The 19,356-nt window shown below is 39.9% G+C and overlaps 1 protein-coding gene and 1 non-coding gene across 8 annotated transcripts in view; one reads left to right on the top strand and one right to left on the bottom strand.

Moving 5' to 3' along the window:
- The window catches only part of VMP1 (vacuole membrane protein 1), a 134,484-nt gene that overhangs the window by 55,764 nt on the left and 59,364 nt on the right, over positions 1–19,356 (top strand). For 5 of the 7 annotated variants that reach the window (XM_010339717.3, XM_074388075.1, XM_074388074.1 and 2 more), the window contains 2 exons: positions 5,065–5,232; positions 12,241–12,372. In XM_010339717.3, coding sequence (XP_010338019.1) covers positions 5,065–5,232; positions 12,241–12,372 — 300 coding nt within the window. The remainder of the gene's footprint in view (positions 1–5,064; positions 5,233–12,240; positions 12,373–19,356) is intronic. The other 2 variants (XM_074388076.1, XM_074388079.1) reach the window with 1 other exon arrangement.
- LOC120366982 (U6 spliceosomal RNA) lies at positions 6,113–6,221 on the bottom strand. The gene has a single exon (XR_005581490.1). It is a non-coding gene; the product is annotated as a U6 spliceosomal RNA (small nuclear RNA).

Here is a 19,356-nt window from a genome sequence, read left to right as displayed (position 1 = left end):
AATAGTTCTTCATTTTCCTCCTCCCATACTTTATTATTTATGCTTTAGTTGTCATACATTTTACTTCTCATATATTTTGCTTCCTCATATTTCATAAACCCATGGTACTGTTTTGAAATATATATTTTTTAAATATATTTTTCCTGGGTCTCAGATTCAGTGTTTTTTTCTTCAACACTTTGAAGAAGTAATTGTCTTTTGGTTTGCATCATTTCTGATGAAAAGTCTGACCTTTTTTCCCCTGTAGATGTATTATTTTTTATCTCCTCTCATTGTTTTTAAGACTTTGTCTCTTACTGAGTTACAGCAATTTCAACGTGGTATGACTGTGATGATTTTTAGCAGTTTGAGTATATGTTTTCTTTTCTTCTTCTTCTTTTTTTGTTTTTAAGATGGAGTCTCAGCCGGGCACAGTGACTCACGCTTATAATCTCAGCACTTTGAGAGGCCCAGGCAGGTGGATCACTTGAGGTCAGGAGTTCGAGACCAGCCTGGCCAACACAATGAAACTCCGTCTCTGCTAAAAATACAAAAATTAGTAGGCGTGGTACCGGGCACCTGTAATCCCAGCTACTGGGGAGGTTGAGGCAGGAGAATTGCTTGAACCTGGGAGGTAGGGTTTGCAGTGAGCCAAGATTGTGCCACTGTACTCCAGCCTGGGCAACAGAGCAAGACTCCATCGCCAAAAAAAAAAAAAAAAAAAAGATGGCGTCTCACTCTGTCACCAGGCTGGAGTGCACTGGCACAATTTCAGCTCACTGCAATTTTTAGTAGAGATGAGGTTTCACCATGTTGGCCAGGATGGTCTTGATCTCCTGACCTTGTGATCTGCCTGCCTCAGCCTCCCAAAGTGCTGGGATTACAGGCGTGAGCCACCTTGCCTGGCCTATGTGTTTTATTTTCTTGTGTTTATCCTGACTGGATTTGTTGTTTCTTAAATCTGTGGGTTGATATTTTTCATCAAATCTGGAGCAATATTGAGCAATGTTTCTTTGGGTTATGAGTTATATTTTGCTGCTTCACATGTCTACTAATGTTATATTGAGTGCTAGTAATTTTTAATTGAAGCTAGATATATAGTGTTAAATTGTTGTTTGTATGGATTTTATTGTCTTCCTCTACAGAACACTGATGTGGAGGCAAGTTGAGGTTGGGGGCAATTAAGTTACATATGGATCAGCTTGATCTTTTTTTTTTTTTTTTTTAATTCTCCTGGGTACAGGCAGGCTGAGGCTGAAAAGGTCATCAGCCTCAGATTGATCTTTGGTTTTTGTTTTTGTTTTTGTTTTTGAGACAGTCTCACTCTGTCGTCAGGCACCAAGCTGGAGTGCAGTGGCACAATCTTGGCTCACTGCAACCTCCACCTCTCGGGTTTCAGGCAATTCTCCTGTCTCAGCCTCCCAAGTAGCTGGAACTGCAGTCACATGTCACCACACCCAGCTAATTTTTTGTATTTTTAGGAGAGACAGAGTTTCACCATGTTGGCCAGAATGGTCTCGATCTCTTGACCTCCTGATCCACTGCCTCAGACTCCCAAAGTGCTGGGATTACAGGCGTGAGCCACTGCACCCGGCCCTCAGCTTGATCTTTTTTTTAAGTCTTGTTATAAACCCTATTAGGGTCAGACTAGAGTAGCTTTCACTCTAGGACCAGAAGGAAAGTTCTTACCTACGAAGGCATGACCTTTCTGGGTTGAATGCTGAGTCTCTCTACTCTAGCTGGTTGATCACAAATGTTTCCCAGGCCTGTGTGAACTCGGAATTGGTCAGTTTACAAATACCCAGTAATTATTCTTTTCCCAGTAGTTCTTTGCCTGGACTTGTCTCACCTTAACATACAATGCAGCTTTGTGTGCCATAGTCTGTAGAAGACCCCTGTTCAGATTTCTAGAGTTCTTTCTCTCTGTGTAGCTTTCTCTTTTCTGGTATACTGACTCATAAATTCTGACTGCCTCAGCCTCCCTGAATCCTGAACTCCTGAACCCCAGTCTCATTCTCAACTCAGCAGGAACAACATGCTTTGTTTGGGCTCTTTCTCTTTTGACCATGGAATTTTTGGCAGACGTGGAATGTGTCTGCAGACAAGAAGCCAGAGTCAATGTATGGTTTCTTCATTTTTATCCCTTCTCTCAGTAATCCAAGCCCTGTACTACCTGTAGTACAGTGTCTAAAAAGAATTGTTCCACATATTTTGTCCGGTTTTCTAATTGTTTGCTATAGAGATGAAAGTCTAGGCCGAGCACAGTGGGTCACGCCTGTAATCCCAGCACTTTGGGAGGCCAAGGTGGGTGGATCACGAGGCCAGGAGTTCGAGACCAGCTTGGCCAACATGGTGAAACCCCAACTCTATTTTTAAATTAAATAAATAAATAAATAAATAAATAAAATTTTAAAAAGAAATGAAAGTCTAGTATCCATTACTTCATCTGGCCATGAGGCAGAAAACATTTACCTGAACACCAGGATCCCTAACACATGCTCACACAAGAGCTGGAAGCTGCTGCTCAGTAAATGTATAGATTTTTTTTTTTTTTTTTTTTTTTTGAGATGGAGTTTCGCTCTTGTTACCCAGGCTGGAGTGCAATGGCGCGATCTCGGCTCACCGCAACCTCCACCTCCTGGGTTCAGGCAATTCTCCTGCCTCAGCCTCCTGAGTAGCTGGGATTACAGGCACGTGCCGCCATGCCCAGCTAATTTTTTGTATTTTTAGTAGAGACGGGGTTTCACCATGTTGACCAGGATGGTCTCGATCTCTCGACCTCGTGATCCACCCGCCTCGGCCTCCCAAAGTGCTGGGATTACAGGCTTGAGCCACCGCGCCCGGCCTAAATGTATAGATTTTATACCCTGTGGTGGGTTTTATCCAGTTAGGCTTTTCAAATAATACTGTAGCTGTTTGAGTCTCCACCCTTTTGTTTCTTTGCTTAGTATGGTTAAAAATGTGATTCAGGCCGGGCGCGGCGGCTCAAGCCTATAATCCCAGCACTTTAGGAGGCTGAGGCGGGTGGATCACGAGGTCGAGAGATCGAGACCATCCTGGTCAACATGGAGAAACCCCGTCTCTACTAAAAATAAAAAAAATTAGCTGGGCATGGCGGCGCGTGCCTGTAATCCCAGCTACTCAGGAGGCTGAGGCAGGAGAATTGCCTGAACCCAGGAGGCGGAGGCTGCGGTGAGCCGAGATCGCGCCATTGCACTCCAGCCTCAGTTACAAGAGCGAAACTCCGTCTCAAAAAAAAAAAAAAATGTGATTCATATTTGCTACATTGTAGTGTGACTTGTACTTTTTAGAAAATATACTTTAAAAGTAGTTTGAATTATGTGTAACTATTAAGCTGTAAGGTTGAATAGAACTTGTGAGGTTTCCTGTCATTTAGTATAGTTTAAACTAAAATGTCAAGATACATGCTGAGACAGGCTCTCAAGAATGAACAAAGGATAAGAAACTGAGTTGTTAATGTTCATTTTGTCTGGGAACCACCATATCTGCCTCAAAAGCTAAGTAATCATGACTTATTAGTGTGGTTATGGAAAATATATGTCAGTTCAATTGAGTGAGTGAACAGACTTCTTTAGAAAAAAGAATTCTCAAATCAGAGACTTGAGAAAACATTCTCAAATCAGATTCTTGAAAATTTCCCTTTTCAGAATCACTAGAAACTATGAAGAACTTTTATTTTATTAGATAATGTATTTAATCTGTTAGGATACATTTTTTACATTTCTGGAATGCAAATAATAGCTTTTTGTTTCCTATATATCCCAGAAATCTCATTATTTTAGCACCCAGGGAAGTTTTATTTTTGTTCACTTGAAATTCATTTCTACGTTTACCTGTAGACTGTGCCTATAGCCAAAGAGGACACTTAAATGGGGAGAGCATGGACAAATTCTTAAATTTTCTTCTTTTTTACTTACTGGCATTGATGTGTCTTTTGTATTTTCTAACAGTAAAGGTAAAAGTTAAAGGCGGTTTCTTTTTTTTTTTTTTTTCTTAATTGTATCTGATAGCTGTAATTGTATGGGGAGAAATGTTTCATGAATTATGCAGTCATTCTGAATATCACACACTTTGGGGCTTTTTTGTAGTATCACAAAATAATTCTTTTTCCCCCCAACTATGAAATCTCTTGTGTGCACATAGTGTTTAAAGAAGCAATTATAGATTTCATGATGAATCATAAGTTTTCAAAAACCTAAGTAATCAGGGCCAGGCGCGGTGACTCATGCCTGTAATCTCAGCACTTTGGGAGGCCGAGGCGGGTGGATCACAAGGTCAAGAGATCGAGACCATCCTGGTCAACATGGTGAAACCCCGTCTCTACTAAAAAAACAACGAAATATTAGTTGGGCATAGTGGCACGTGCCTTTAACCCCAGCTACTCAGGAGGCTGAGGCAGGAGAATTGCCTGAACCCAGGAAGCGGAGGCTGCGGTAAGCCGAGATCGCGCCATTGCACTCCAGCCTGGGCAACAAGAGCAAAACTCGGTCTCAAAAAAAAAAAAAAAAAAAAAAAAAAAACCTAAGTAATCAAAGCATTCTCTTCAAAATCTTCTATAATTATTTTAAAACTTTAATATTTCCTCATTTTCAAGAATTAAAAGTTCCCCAAAAGAAGAAGAAAGACTAAAATTTCACATAGGTTTTTTTGATCCAGAAAAAAACTAATAATTAGGCCGGGCGCGGTGGCTCAAGCCTGTAATCCCAGCACTTTGGGAGGCCGAGGCGGGTGGATCACGAGGTCGAGAGATCGAGACCATCCTGGTCAACATAGTGAAACCCCGTCTCTACTAAAAATACAAAAAACTAGCTGGGCGTGATGGCGCGTGCCTGTAATCCCAGCTACTTAGGAGGCTGAGGCAGGAGAATTGCCTGAGCCCAGGAGGCGGAGGTTGCGGTGAGCCGAAATCGCGCCATTGCACTCCAGCCTGGGTAACAAGAGCGAAACTCTGTCTCAAAAAAAAATAAAAAATAAAATACAGTAATTAATATACTATTAAAATAGCATATGTATTGATAATCTTTTGATAGTTCTCATCAGAAGTTTCTTGTATTTGTTTTATAGGGTCCACATATAGCCTCAGTTACATTAGCTGCTTATGAATGCAATTCAGTTAATTTCCCTGAACCACCATATCCTGATCAGATTATTTGTCCAGATGAAGAGGGCCCTGAAGGAACCATTTCTTTGTGGAGTATCATCTCAAAAGTTAGGATTGAAGCCTGCATGTGGGTAAGATATGCATTTTCATACTTGTTTAAAACTAACGTCATCATCTTGATAGTGTGTTGTACTTTATTGAAATGGAATCTAAACATATTTCTTATAAGTAAATGATTCAATAATTAACCAGCTACCTACTTCCAAGGCAAAAGAAACCTTTTAGGGCATCTCCTATTCATGAATGACCTTGAGAAGAAAGGCATGGACCATATGTATCACAAAGCAACTGGCACCAAGTGAACTACAGCAGGGAAAGGGAGTACAGATGATGGAACTACAGTTGAGCCTTGAACAATGTGTGGGTTAGGGGTGCCAAGCCCCCTGTGCAGTAGGAAATCCACATATAACTTCTGACTTCCCAAAAACTTAATAACTTGCTCTGGCTCGGTTCAGATCCATGTTGTTCAAGTATCATCTGTATACTACATTATAAAATTTGTTCCAGTATTTCATTTCTTTTCTTTCTTTGAGATGGAGTCTTGCTCTGTTGCCCAGGCTGGAGGGTAGTGGTGTGATCTTGATTCACTGCAACCTCCACCTCCCAGGTTCGAGCCATTCTCCTGCCTCAGCCTCCCAAGTATCTGGGACTATAGGCATGCACCACCATGCCCAGCTAATTTTTTTGTATTTTTAGTAGAGATGGGGTTTCACCATGCTGGCCAGGCTGGTCTCGAACTCCTGACCTCAAGTGATCCATCTCCCTCAGCCTCCCAAAGTGCTGAGATTATAGAAATGAACCATCACGCCTGGCCTTCTTCCAGTAGATCTATACCTGATAAACTCTTAGAACTTATCTAAGAGTTATATAAAATATATATAAATATTAGATTGGTAATATTTAGTTATATATAAATGTTAGATTGGTAAATGTCATATGTCTTATTTTTTTTTCTTTATTGTATGCTTCACGAATTTGCGTGTCATCCTTGTGCAGGGGCCATACTAATGTTCTCTGTATCATTCCAATTTTTTAGTATCTGTGCTGCTGAAGCGGGCACATGTCTACTTTTAGATTAAAATTCTGTGTTCTGGCCAGGTATGGTGGCTTATCCCTGTAATCTCAGCACTTTGAGTGACCAAGATAGGCAGATCACTGGAGGCCAGGAGTTCGAGACCATCCTGGTCAACATGGTGAAACCCCACCTCTACTAAAAATACACAAATTAGCCAGCCTTGGTGGCATGGACTTGTAATCATTTGAGAATCATTTGAACCCAGGAGGTAGGGGTTGCGGTAAGCCCAAGACCCACCACTGCCCTCCAGCCTGGGCGACGGAGTGAGACTCCATCTCAACAACAACAAAATACTGTGTTCTTAGAGGACTCATTTCATTTCTGAGTCATTACATGCTAACTAAAGTAAGGTCAGATATTTCTTAATATAAACCAAACCTTATTATAGTTAAAGTATCAGGCTGTATGATTGTATATGGCAATATTACTTTCAGTCATTCCAGTTATTCTTTTTGTGGTTTTCTTAAGTTTATTTTACAGAATTTTTTAGACAACATGTTCAGTGGTGGATGGATTCTAATCCACACAATTTTTTTTTCTTTTTTGCTATATGCCCAAATTTATTCAGGTATCCATTATTGAGGAATAATCCATTATTGAGGTTAAAGACTTCTATTGCCATTTGAGTTATTTTTTAACTTATTTGGATTTATGTTCCTGTAATTTTTTTTACCCACTAACAATTTATTAGAAAATCAAAGATTATGGAACATATCATTTATAACTCTTAACTCACTAAAATTAGCCTGAATACCATACCCTCAGAAGCAGCAGAGTTTTGAAACACAGTAAGTGTTAGCAATTATGTTTTGCTTTAAAAGAATTATAAAGGAAATACCATAGCATTGAATTTGTTGAATATGAAAGACAGGAAAAATTGTTTTGTTTCCTGTTGCTCTTTTATAAACTCTGGAAACAAATTTATTATACTAGTTGCATATGCTTTATCAATTTGACGACATTAGTCTTGATGAAAAAAATGTTAGAATAACAGAAGATACTTGGAACATACTAGGAGAGGGACTTTGTGTATCAATTTGTCCTTTTTTTCTTAATATTATACTTTTGTTCTTTCAAAAATTATTTACATTGCTGGATTAATGTTAAGGCCAACAAATGAAAACTGCTGTCTCAGTTGGCCATGATAACTGCCTCTTACAAATTTCCATAATGTATATTGTCTATAGGCTTATTAGGTCTGGCTTCATACATGCTTTAAATTAGTTAACTTGACTGGTATGGTGGCTTTCTTCCCCAAATAATATTTAGGATCCTAAAAAGGTAAAATATACCTTAAATGTATTAGCATCACAGTAATTGGCATTAAGTTTTGCACATAGGGCTGGGCATTGTGGCTACTAACTCCTGTAATCCCAGCACTTTGAGAGACCGAGGTGGGTGGATCACTTGAGGTCAGGGGTTTGAGACCAACATGGCCAACATGGTGAAACCCCATCTCTACTAAAAATACAAAAAATTAGCTGGGCATGGTGGCTCATACCTGTATTCTCAGCAACTTGGGAGGCTGAGGCAGGAGAACCACTTGAACCTGGGAGGCATGGGTTGCAGTGAGCCAAGATTGCACCTCTGCACTTTAGCCTGTGCAACAGACCGAGACCCCATCTCAAAGAAATAAATAATTTTTTTAAAGTTTTAGACGTAGTATAGGAATGTACTTATTAATAGGTCAAATGTGTGCTCTTCTTTCCTTCTTTGTAACTGTCTTGTCATATCAAAAATATAGCACACACCAAGTTATGTTTAAATTTCTTAATATTGTTCTAAACATTTACAAGCACAGTCTTCAACAAATGGTGCTGGGAGCTGGGTATAGTGGCTCACGCCTGTATTCCTAGCACTTTGGGAGGCCGAGACAGGTGGATCACCTGAGGTCAGGAGTTCGAGACCAGCCTGGCCAACATGATGAAACCCTGTCTCTACTAAAATACAAAAATTAGCTGGGCATGGTGGTGGGCACCTGTGATTGCAACTACTTGGGATGCTGAGGCAGGAGAACGGCCTCAACCCAGGAGGCGGAGGTTGCAGTGAGCTGAGATTACATCATTGCACTCCAGCCTGGGTAACAAAGCAAGACTGTGTCTCAAAGAAAAAAAAATGGTGCTAGGAAAACTGAATATCCACAGGCAAAGGAATGAGGTTGGACCCTTACCTTATAACATATATAGGAAATAATTCAAAATGCATCAAAGACACCAGCCTATGCAATATAGTGATACCCCATCTCTACAAAAAATTTTTTTAATTAGCTGGAAATGGCATGAGCTGAGCCTATAGTCTCAGCTACTCTGAAGGACAAAGTGGAAGGATTACATCTTTACAAACTTCACTATCATTATATTGAATCAGCAAAATAATATACATAGTTATAAAGAAGCTCACTCTGAGTTTCATATTGTTCACATAGTTCTTTGGAGCACTTAAAACAAATTAATAGTTTTTCTTTAGAGACTTGAGTCTCACTCTATTGCCAGGCTGGAGTGCAGTGGCACAATCCTGACTCACCGCAATTTCTGTTTTCCGGTTTCAATCAATTCTCCTGCCTCAGCCTCCCGAGTAGCTGGGACTACAGGCACGCACCACCATGCCCGGCTAATTTTTTGTATTTTTAGTAGAGACAGGGTTTCACCATGTTGGCCAGGATGGTCTCAATCTCTTGACCTCGTGATCTGCCTGCCTTGGCCTCCCAAAGTGTTGGGATTACAGGCGTGAGCCACTGTGCCCGGCCAGATTTTTTTTTTTTATCAGTAAGGCACCTCTTACAGTGTGTTTGGCATCTTTTTGAACTTCTGCAATTTTTTTTTTTTTTTTTTTTTTTTTTTTTTTTTTTTTTTTTTGAGACGGAGTTCCGCTCTTGTTACCCAGGCTGGAGTGCAATGGCGCGATCTCGGCTCACCGCAACCTCCGCCTCCTGGGTTCAAGCAATTCTCCCGCCTCAGCCTCCTGAGTAGCTGGGATTACAGGCATGTGCCACCATGCCCAGCTAATTTTTTGTATTTTTAGTAGAGACGGGGTTTCACCATGTTGACCAGGATGGTCTCGATCTCTCGACCTCGTGATCCACCCGCCTCGGCCTCCCAAAGTGCTGGGATTACAGGCTTGAGCCACCGCGCCCGGCCGGACTTCTGCAATTTAACTCTTTCACCAGTGCAAGGCTTCTCAAATTATCTTTTCATTTTTGAATTCCACAAATAGTTGTTAAGCATCTAAGCACCAGGGGCCCAGGGTGAACAAAACTTAAAAGTCTCTACCCTTATTGAGCATTATATTCTACAGGGGGCGGGGGTAATAATTACGGAAAAATGTATATAAATACAAACTGTGAGTGCTGTGAGGGAGAAATCTGTGGTATAGCACTAGAATTTGCTGTCATCTGAAATTCAGGAAAGAGTTCATAAAGAAGCAATTTTTTTTTTTTTGAGACATAGTCTCACTCTGTTGCCCAGGCTGGAGTGCAGTGGCATGATCTCGGCTCACTGCACTGCAACCTCTGCCTCCCATGTTCAAGTGATTTCATTTGAACTTTGCATTTGAACTTAGTAGAAGTTCATGTTCATGTTTTGAGTAAAATGTTACACTTCTGTCCTTTTTTCTGTGGAAAATTTTTCAAAAGTGCGGAGAATTATAAAATGAATTTAACACACTTTCACTCAACTTCAGCTAATATTAACTAATAGTTAATGTTATTGTATCTATACCCTTTCTCATTCTCTTCTCAATTATCTTGAAGACAATCCCAGATAGCATGTCACACATCATCTGTAAATATATCAGTCTTGGGGCCTAAAAACCATTATCACACCTAAAGGAAACTTTGTTAGTCTCTTAAACTTCATTATCCAATTAGTGTTCAAATTTTTCTGATTATATTTATTTCTTCTCAAATTTAAGCTAAAGAAATTGTCAAATAGTTTCCAATGGTCTGAATTTTGCTGATTAAATTCTAATTAGTATAATTCAAACATGTTGCTCTATTCCTTCTGTTTCCTTTGAGTTGATAAAATTCCTTTGAGTTGATAAATTGTGTTTTTTTGTAAATAGGAGTATACTTCATAGCCTTGTGTATTTCTATCATGAGGTACAATGTTTGTTTGTCCTTCCTTTTTGTGATACTAGCACCATGGATGATTTTTTTATTCTATAAATCCATTATTTTATTAGATGTTATAAAATATTAGTATCCCAGTTACACTTTTATTTGATTTTATTTTTTTACTTATTAACAGGAGACAGGGTCTCACTCTGTCACCAGGCTGGAGTGCAGTGGCACAGTCACAGCTCACTGCAGCCTTGACCTCCCAGGCTCAAACAATCCTCCCACCTCAGCCTCATGAATAGCTGGGACTAAAGGCACAAGCTGCCATGCCAAGCTAATTTTTTGTAGATGGAGGGTTTTGCTGTGTTGCCCAGGCCAGTCTTGAACTCCTGGTATTATAGGCATGAGCCACTGTACCAAGCCTGAAATAACACTTTTTGTAGTTGTTGTTGAGATGGAGTCTCGCTCTGTTGCCCAGGCTGGAGTACAGTGGGGCGATCTTGGCTCACTGAAACCTCCGCCTTCCGGGTTCAAGCAATTCTCCAGCCTCAGCCTCCCGAATAGCTGGGACTACAGGCATGCACCACCACGCCTGGCTAATTTTGTATTGTTAGTAGAGACAGGTTTCTTTATGTTTGTCAGGCTGATCTTGAACTCCTGACCTCAGGTGATCCGCCCGCCTAGCCTCCCAAAGCAGTGGGATTACAGGCATGAGCCACCACACCTGACCAACCTCATCTCTTTTTTTTTTTTTTTTTTTTCCCCAAAAAAAGAAAAAGGAGAAAACAGAAATCCTGGCCAGGCACAATGGCTCACGCCTACAGCCCCAGCACGGACCAAGGCAGGAGGATCTCTTGAGCCCAAGAGTTTGAGACCAGCCCTGGCAACATAGCAATACCTGGTCTCTACAAAAAAAAAATTTTTTTAACTAGCTGAGCAGCCAGGCGCAGTGGCTCACTCCTGTAATCCTAGCACTCTGGGAGGTCAGTGCGGGTGGATCAGAAGTCAGGAGTTCGAGACCAGCCTGACCAAGATGGTGAAACCTGCCTCTACTAAAAATACAAAAATTAGCTAAGCGCAGTGGTAGGTGCCTGTAATCCCAGCTACTTGGGAGGCTGAGGCAGGAGAATCACTTGAACCCAGGCAGCAGAGGTTGCAGTGAGCCGAGATCACACCACTGCACTCCAGCCTGGTTAACAAAGTGAGAGTCTGTCTCAAGGAAAAAAAAAATGCTAGTTGAGCATGGTAGCATATGCCTATAGTTCCAGCTATTCAGGAGGCTGAGGTGGGCGGATCACTTGTGCCTGGAAGGTTGAGGCTGGAGTGAGCTATGATTGTGCGACTGCACTTCATCCTGGTGACAGAGACACTATCTCTAAAGTAAAAGAAAAAGTCCACCAAGTGAGTATAACAGGAGTCATGCAATGTCATGAGGAAATAAACCTTTTTCCTGTAGTGAGAACTTACTCGCCGGGCACATTGGCTGACACTTATAATCCTAGCACTTTGGGAGGCTGAGGCGGGCAGATCACGAAGTCAAGAGATCGAGACCATCCTGGCCAGCATGGTGAAACCCTGTCTCTACTAAAAATACAAGATTTTTTTTTTAATAAACAGGAATCTCACAATGTTGCCCAGGCTAGCCTCAAACTCCCGGGCTCGGGTGATCTTCCTGTCTCCGAATCCTGAGTATCTGTGACTACAGGTGCGAGCCACTGTGCCTGACTTGTCTTAAGGGTTTTATATGTATTATCTTGCCAAGCATCAGATAGGTCAGAATTAGAGCCAGGATCCAAATTCTTCTTATTTTGATTGTGTCACGTATGCTTTCCCTCAATATATTGCATCTCAGAATGCTTCTGGTGTTACAGAAGAGTATAGGTTTGATCTATTAAGTGTCATTGTGTTGAAAACAGAACCTCATTGCAAGTATTTTGGTTCTTCACCTAGGGTATCGGTACAGCAATTGGAGAGTTGCCTCCGTATTTCATGGCCAGAGCAGCTCGCCTCTCAGGTGCTGAGCCAGATGATGAAGAGTATCAGGAATTTGAAGAGATGCTGGAACATGCAGAGTCTGCACAAGTAAGAACAATGGGGGTAGAAAATAGAACACTTTACTTATTCCTGGGAGGCATAGGTTTCAGTGAGAGAAGATTGTGTCACTGCACTCTAGCCTGAGCAACAGAGTGAGACTCTGGCTCAACAAAAAGAATAAGGCCCTTAAAAGCTAAATGGGGCTAGGCGCGGTGGCTCACGCCTTTAATCCAAGAACTTTGGAGGCCAAGACGGGCAGATCACCTGAGGTCAGGAGTTCAAGACCAGACTGAACAACGTGGTGAAACCCCGTCTTAAAAAAAAAAAAAGCTAAATGGAAGCTATGTGTGTAGAGGCCAGGTGTAGTGATGGTGAGGCTTCCCTATTATACAGTCAAGTGGCATCCAGGCTTAATATTTATTGAGAACCTCCATATATCAGTGTCTATTGATCTTTTCTTGGGATAGTTCAGTTTCTCTGTGATGAATTCTTCAATTTCTTGCCTAGGCAATACAGTCAGTCCCTGACTTACAATGGTTCGACTTATGATTTTTCACGTTTACAATGGTATGAAAGTGATACACATTCAGTACAAGCCATAGGTTGAATTTTGGATTTTGATCTTTTCCCAGGCTAGCAATATGTGGTACCATACACTCACATAATGCCAAGTAACAGCAGTGAGCCACACTCTCAGTCAGCCAGGTGATCATGAGGTTATACATTTATACTCTGCTGTATACTGTAATTTTGCCCAACTATAGGCTAATATAAGTCTTCTGAGCATGTCTAAGGTAGGCTAGTCTAAGCTATGATGTTTGGTTGGTTAGATGTATTCAATGCTTTTTTTGATTTACGATATATTCAACTACGATGGGGTTATGAGATGTCACCCATTGTAAGTCAGGGAACATCTGTATCAGCCTTGCGGCTGACATGCTAAAGCTAGGCTGGGGAAGAGATTTCAGTTTAGTATGTGGACTGTGACTTATCTCACTTTCTGTTCCATCTGTGAATACCTGCAGTAACACAAGCACAATTATGCCCAGAACATTCACTTTTGTCTAGAGACTATGTCTCCTACTGATAGGAGTGAGTGAGTTGCCTTGCTGTGCTAAGTAGGGATGGGACCTGGGAATCTAACTCTTATGCAACTTCCTTGTTTCAGCCTTTTCTGGCAATTCTGCTGAAGAGCTCTTTTGGAGTTTTGTGGGACAAATCGTTTTGCTTCTCTTCTGTATCCCTCCCCTGCATGTTCTCAGATACAATCTTTTCTTCTATTTGTCCTGTCTTCATTTATGAATGTTAACTTCATGAAAGATTGAGTTCTCGTTTCTGTTTTCTATGTTTTGGGGTTATTTTTAGGACAAGGAGTATTCCAGTTCTGTATTAGTAACAAATCACCCCAATATTTAGTGATTCAAACTAAGAAAAGTCATTCATATTGCTCACAGAGTGCAATGAGTGCTTTGTCTCTGTGTGATATCTCTCAAGGATCCCATTCATAGCATTCCCTATGTGAGCTAAAATATCAGACTAGAATACTTATTTCATTCTTTGCAGGGTTTTGATTTTAGATTTTTTTTTTTTTTTTTTTTTTTGAGGTGGAATTGCCCTCTTGTTGCCCAGGCTTGAGTGCAGTGCTGCAATCTCGGCTTACCACAACTTCTGCTTCCTGGGTTCAAGTGATTCTTCTGCCTCAGCCTCTGAGTAGCTGGGATTACAGGCATGCGCCACCAAGGGTGACCCATCCACCTCAGGTGATCCACCTGCCACCTCCCAAAGTGCTGGGATTGCAGGCATGAGCCACCATGCGCAGCCTGATTTTAGAATTTTAAATAATGAATTTTATAAGTTTATTCCCATCTAAAAGCTCAATTCTAGAATTTGATGAAGAATTCTTTATCTTATCTACATAATTTGAGCTCTTGAAGTCTTTGACCCTTTCTCAATCTTTATCTATCTACTATTGGGTTAATAATCTTTTTCTTTGATCTCTATGTCTCTGATTAGTTACTTTTTGAGGGAATCTTCTCTAATGCCACTTTTTCTTTGAGTTGTAGAAACTAGACTGCACATAGTACTTATGTTGGTTATGAGGTTTGGTTATTTTCATCTTGTAAAGCCAATAATTATAATCACTATTTTAGGATAAACTATACATTTCTTAGTCCCCAATTTCATATTTGCTTATTTTTATTGAAAAATCAAGTAAGCAAAATGTGCACATACTGTTTCATGTTCCTTGTCAGAAATCATATACTCTTGCCGGATGCAGTGACCCACGCCTGTAATTCCAGCACATTGGAAGACAAAGGCAAGCAGATAACTTGAGGTCAGGAGTTCAAGACCAGCCTGGCCAACATGGTGGTACCCTGTCTGTACCAAAAACAGAAAAAATTAGCCAGGCATGGTAGTAGAGCTATACGAAGAACTAGTTATTTTCTCCTATATTTGCTTTGATTTGATTTTTCTTTTTCTTTTTTTTTTTTTTTTTTTTTTTTTGAGACGGGGTCTAGCACTGTCACCCAGGCTGGAGTGCAGTGGCACAGTCTCAGCTCACTGCAACCTCCACCTCCTGGGTTCAAGTGATTCTCTTGCCTCAGCCTCCCCAGTAGCTGGGATTACAAGCGCCCATCATCACCCTCAGCTAATTTTTTGTATTTTTTTAGTAGAGACAGGTTTTCACTATGTTGACCTGGCTGGTCTCAAACTCCTGACCTGGTAATCCGCCCACCTCAGCCTCCTGAAGTTCTGGGATTACAGGCGTGAGCCACCACACCTGGCTAATTTTTTGTATTTTTAGTAGAGATGGGGTTTCACCATGTTGGCCAGGCTGGTCTCGAACTGCTGACCTCAGGTGATTCACCCAACTCGACCTCCAAAGTGCTGGGGTTACAGACGTGAGCCACTGTGCCCAGCCTCATTTTTCTTTTCTTTATTCTTTTTTGTGATTTTTTTTTTTTTTTGCCAGTTTCCATCAATTTTCTGGCTTATTTTAGATTTCAGTAGACATGGATATAATTTTCCTTACACACTTTTTCCCAGTTTCAGACTGGGAAAAAGTTCTGTCAGATTTTTAATTTTTATTTATTTGTTTATAGTTGTTTTACAGTTGAAGGGGTGAGGGAGAACAGGTGGAAAGAGACTATTGCTAGTTTTCCATGTTATAAATTATCTGAGAGAGTACTGATGTTTTAATTCTTGTTCAAAGGAGAGTTTCTTGCTATGACTTGGTAAAGAGAAGATTTTTTTTTTTTTTTTTGAGACGGAGTTTTGCTCTTGTTACCCAGGCTGGAGTGCAATGGCACAATCTCGGCTCACCACAACCTCCGCCTCCTGGGTTCAGGCAATTCTCCTGCCTCAGCCTCCTGAGTAGCTGGGATTACAGGCACGTGCCACTATGCCCAGCTAATTTTTTGTATTTTTAGTAGAGACGGGGTTTCACCATGTTGACCAGGATGGTCTCGATCTCTTGACCTCATGATCCACCCGCCTCGGCCTCCCAAAGTGCTGGGATTACAGGCGTGAGCCACCGCGCCCGGCAAGAGAAGATTTTTAATGCTTTCAGTAATGAATTTGTCTTAGGCCCTTTGCTTCTATTATCTTTTACATGTCTACATGTTTTTTACTTATACAAATGCTTTCAGCAATAAGATATTTACATTCCAGAAGTGTTATAAAGTAAAAAGTGAAAACTCACATAGCTTCTCCCCAGTGTAGGGTAATAATCACTGTATTCCAGACTTTCTTTGAATACATAACTTTTTATAAAAACTGGAATCATACCATAAATTTTAGTCACAAATTTCTTTTTCATAATATCATAGACATGTGATACTGATGTCATTATAAATTTTTTTTAATTATGAACTGATACATCTTATTGTAGAAAATACATGAGTGCCCTTCAGTCTTTTCTCTATAAGTATTTATATATATCTAAGAGTGAAGTCATATTTTGTTTTGTGACTTGATTTGAATATAAAAATTTGAACATTTTTCCATGCTATCAAATATTTTTCACATCTTTGCTGTAACAAGTTTTTTTCTTACTACAAAGTATGTTTATTATAATGAAATGCTGAAAATACAAATTAAAAAAAAGAAAATAAAATGTTCATCTAACTGGTGCATATATCTATTTTTTATAGTGTACTTTTCATTTTCTTACTGGTTTACATATTCAAGAAGATGCTCTTTGTCATATGCTGCCAGTATTTTTCCTTATTCCCAGTAGTTTTTCCATGTCATTTGCTGGATATGTTTTCTTATACTTTACTTTTTTGTTTTTTGAGATCCAGTCTCACTCTGTCATCTATGCTGGAGTGCAGTGGCGCAATCTCGGCTCACTGCAACCTCCACCTCCCAGGTTCAAATGGTTCTCCAGCTCAGCCTTGAGTAGCTGGGTTTATAGGCATTTGCCACCATGCCAGCTAATTTGGTATTTTTAGTAGAGATGGGGTTTCTCCATGTTGGTCAGGCTGATCTCAAACTCGCTACCTCAGATGATCCACCCACCTCAGCCTCCCAAAGTGCTGGGATCATAGTTGTGAGCCACCTCACCTGACCTAATTTTTGCATTTTCAGTAGAGATGGGGTTTTACCATGTTAGCCAGGCTGGTTTTGAACTCGCAGCCTTAAGTGATCTGCAGCTTCGGCCTCCCAAAGTGCTGGGATTACGGGCGTGAGCCACTGTGCCTGGCCTATATTTTCTTTCAGTACTTTTATGGTTTTATTATGTTATGTTTAAGTCTTTATGAAAATATTTTTACATATGATGTAGGAATCTTTTTTCCTTAGGTAATTAACTCATTGTATATTGTTCTAACACTATTTTCCAAGTGATTTTAATATGTTAGTTTTGTCGTAAATTTTATTGTTCTAATTTGGATCTTTTTTCCTATTATATTTTTGTAAATAGTTAGAAATGATATATAAAAAAGATACTAGGTTCTTATTTATTTGCTAAGCTATAACTTTACTGGCATCTTTTTAGTCGTGTCTTATTGGTTATGATTTACAAATCCTTACAGTAATCAGTTTAGCAAAGATTTAAAGTGTATCTGACTTTGTTGCCGAGATCCCCTCATAGATAATGTGTGTTTGGTAAAAGCTCCAATTTGATAGAAGCAATAGAATGTGGAAAAGTTGGATCAACTGTAGCTGAAACAGCAAATTAAGTAAAATCAATCAGTAACTATAAGTGGAAATTTAAATTTTAAGATTGCATGAGAATGAGTTAGAAAATATGTTTTTTTGTTCTTGAAGGTAAAGCTCTTTAGTAGAATAAGTTTATCAGCCAAAAAAGTATTTAAAAAAAAACAAAAAACAAAAAACCTTTGGCTCTCATTGTTTTGCCATGTACTCTCTAACTAGGTTAAAGGGTGTATGTGATTTTACTAAGAAATTGTTGTTAGGAAACAATTTTATTTGCTTAAATTCCAGTCTTGACTAATGGTTGGATGTCGTACTATAAATGCTTTAAGGGAGAAAAAAAAGACAATTAAAGCATTTATTTGTATTCTGATTTCTTATGATACCTGCTTTATTTTTGTGAGTACAGTGTTGAGATTAGGCAGTATTTTTCCACTAAGCTGACTTCCTTTTGCTCTTGGCTTTCTATCATGTTTTCACTAGATGTCTGTGAGAGGTAGACATGACTGAATGTAGCTTCCTCTGACCTTGAGCAATTTTAGCATCATTTATAAAAGTTAGGTCTAGAATAGTTGTTTATGTGCTTTGTGGACTATTTTATGCAAGGTTTAATTATTCTCTTTATGATCTTCTTTTCCTTCTTTGTTCCTGTTTTCTGTTAATGCTATCAGCATCCTAACAATCGCTTTGGGTCAAAATCTGAGTCATCTGACTCCCTCCTTTCCTCCCATATCCAGTAATTAATTATTTAAGGCCTTTGATTCTATCTCCGTAGTATATTATATGCCCACTCTTCTCCCTTCCCACTACTGGTTCAGGCCTTTATCAGCCCTTACCTGAATATTCCCAGTGGCTTTCTAGTAGGTCTACTCTTCACAAGTTTTTTCTCTGAATCCTGTCCCACACAAAGTAACAAAAATAATTTTCTGAAAAATATCTCTACTTATGGAATGTTGCTGCTCAAAAATCTGTGATGGCTGCAGTGAAATCTAAACTATTTAACCCAGTTTTCTTCTTTACTTGGCTGCAACCTACAACTCATTCAGATTTCCCTGTGACTGTTTTTTATCCTCTGCATTGATGATTTTCAAGTTGAACTTTAAGAAACTACTAGAATAGGCCGGGCATGGTGGCTCATGCCTGTAATCCCAGCACTTTGGAAGCCCAATGCGGGCAATCACCTGAGGTTGGGAGTTCAAGACCAGCCCGACCAATGTGGAGAAACCCTGTCTCTAATAAAAATACAAAAATTAGCTGGAGGAAGTGGCACATGCCTGTAATCCCAGCAACTTGGGAGGCTGAGGCAGGAGAATCGCATGAATTCAGGATGCGGAGGTTTCGGTGAGCCGAGATCACACCATTGCACTCCAGCCTGGGCAACAAGAGCGAAACTCCTTCTAAAAAAGAAAAAAGAAAAGAAAAGAAACTGCTAGAATACCCATTCACCATCAAAAATTGTGTGTGTGTGTGTGTGTGTGTGTGTGTGTGTGTATAGTGTGTCTGTGTGTGTGTGTGTGAGAGAGAGAGAGAGATTTAATTAAAGAACTTTGAAGTTTTTAAGTTTAAATATTACTGGTCTCATCATTTGGAATAATGTAACTTTTTCCTCCACCACTATGGGGTATTGTTCTTTTTCATGACTTTGCTTAGTGTGTCATTTCTTCCTATCTGCATGTCTACTTTTTCAGTTTTCTTACCTTTCAATTTATGTACTTCTTTGTGAAGTATTTTTTGATTCCCTTCCTACCCCTACCTCACCCCCTTCACTCTGCTCAGATTGTCTCTGAATATTGCATCCCAGCTATGTCTTTCTCATGTCACTTAACACATTCTACCTTCTTTTGAAACTATTATGGACTTATCTTGCCAGGAGTC

This window comes from Saimiri boliviensis, chromosome 17, assembly GCF_048565385.1.
Source record: "Saimiri boliviensis isolate mSaiBol1 chromosome 17, mSaiBol1.pri, whole genome shotgun sequence".
Lineage (NCBI taxonomy): Eukaryota > Metazoa > Chordata > Mammalia > Primates > Cebidae > Saimiri > Saimiri boliviensis.
Note: the sequence above shows the minus strand (reverse complement) of the source record. Positions and strands in the feature narration are given on the sequence as shown.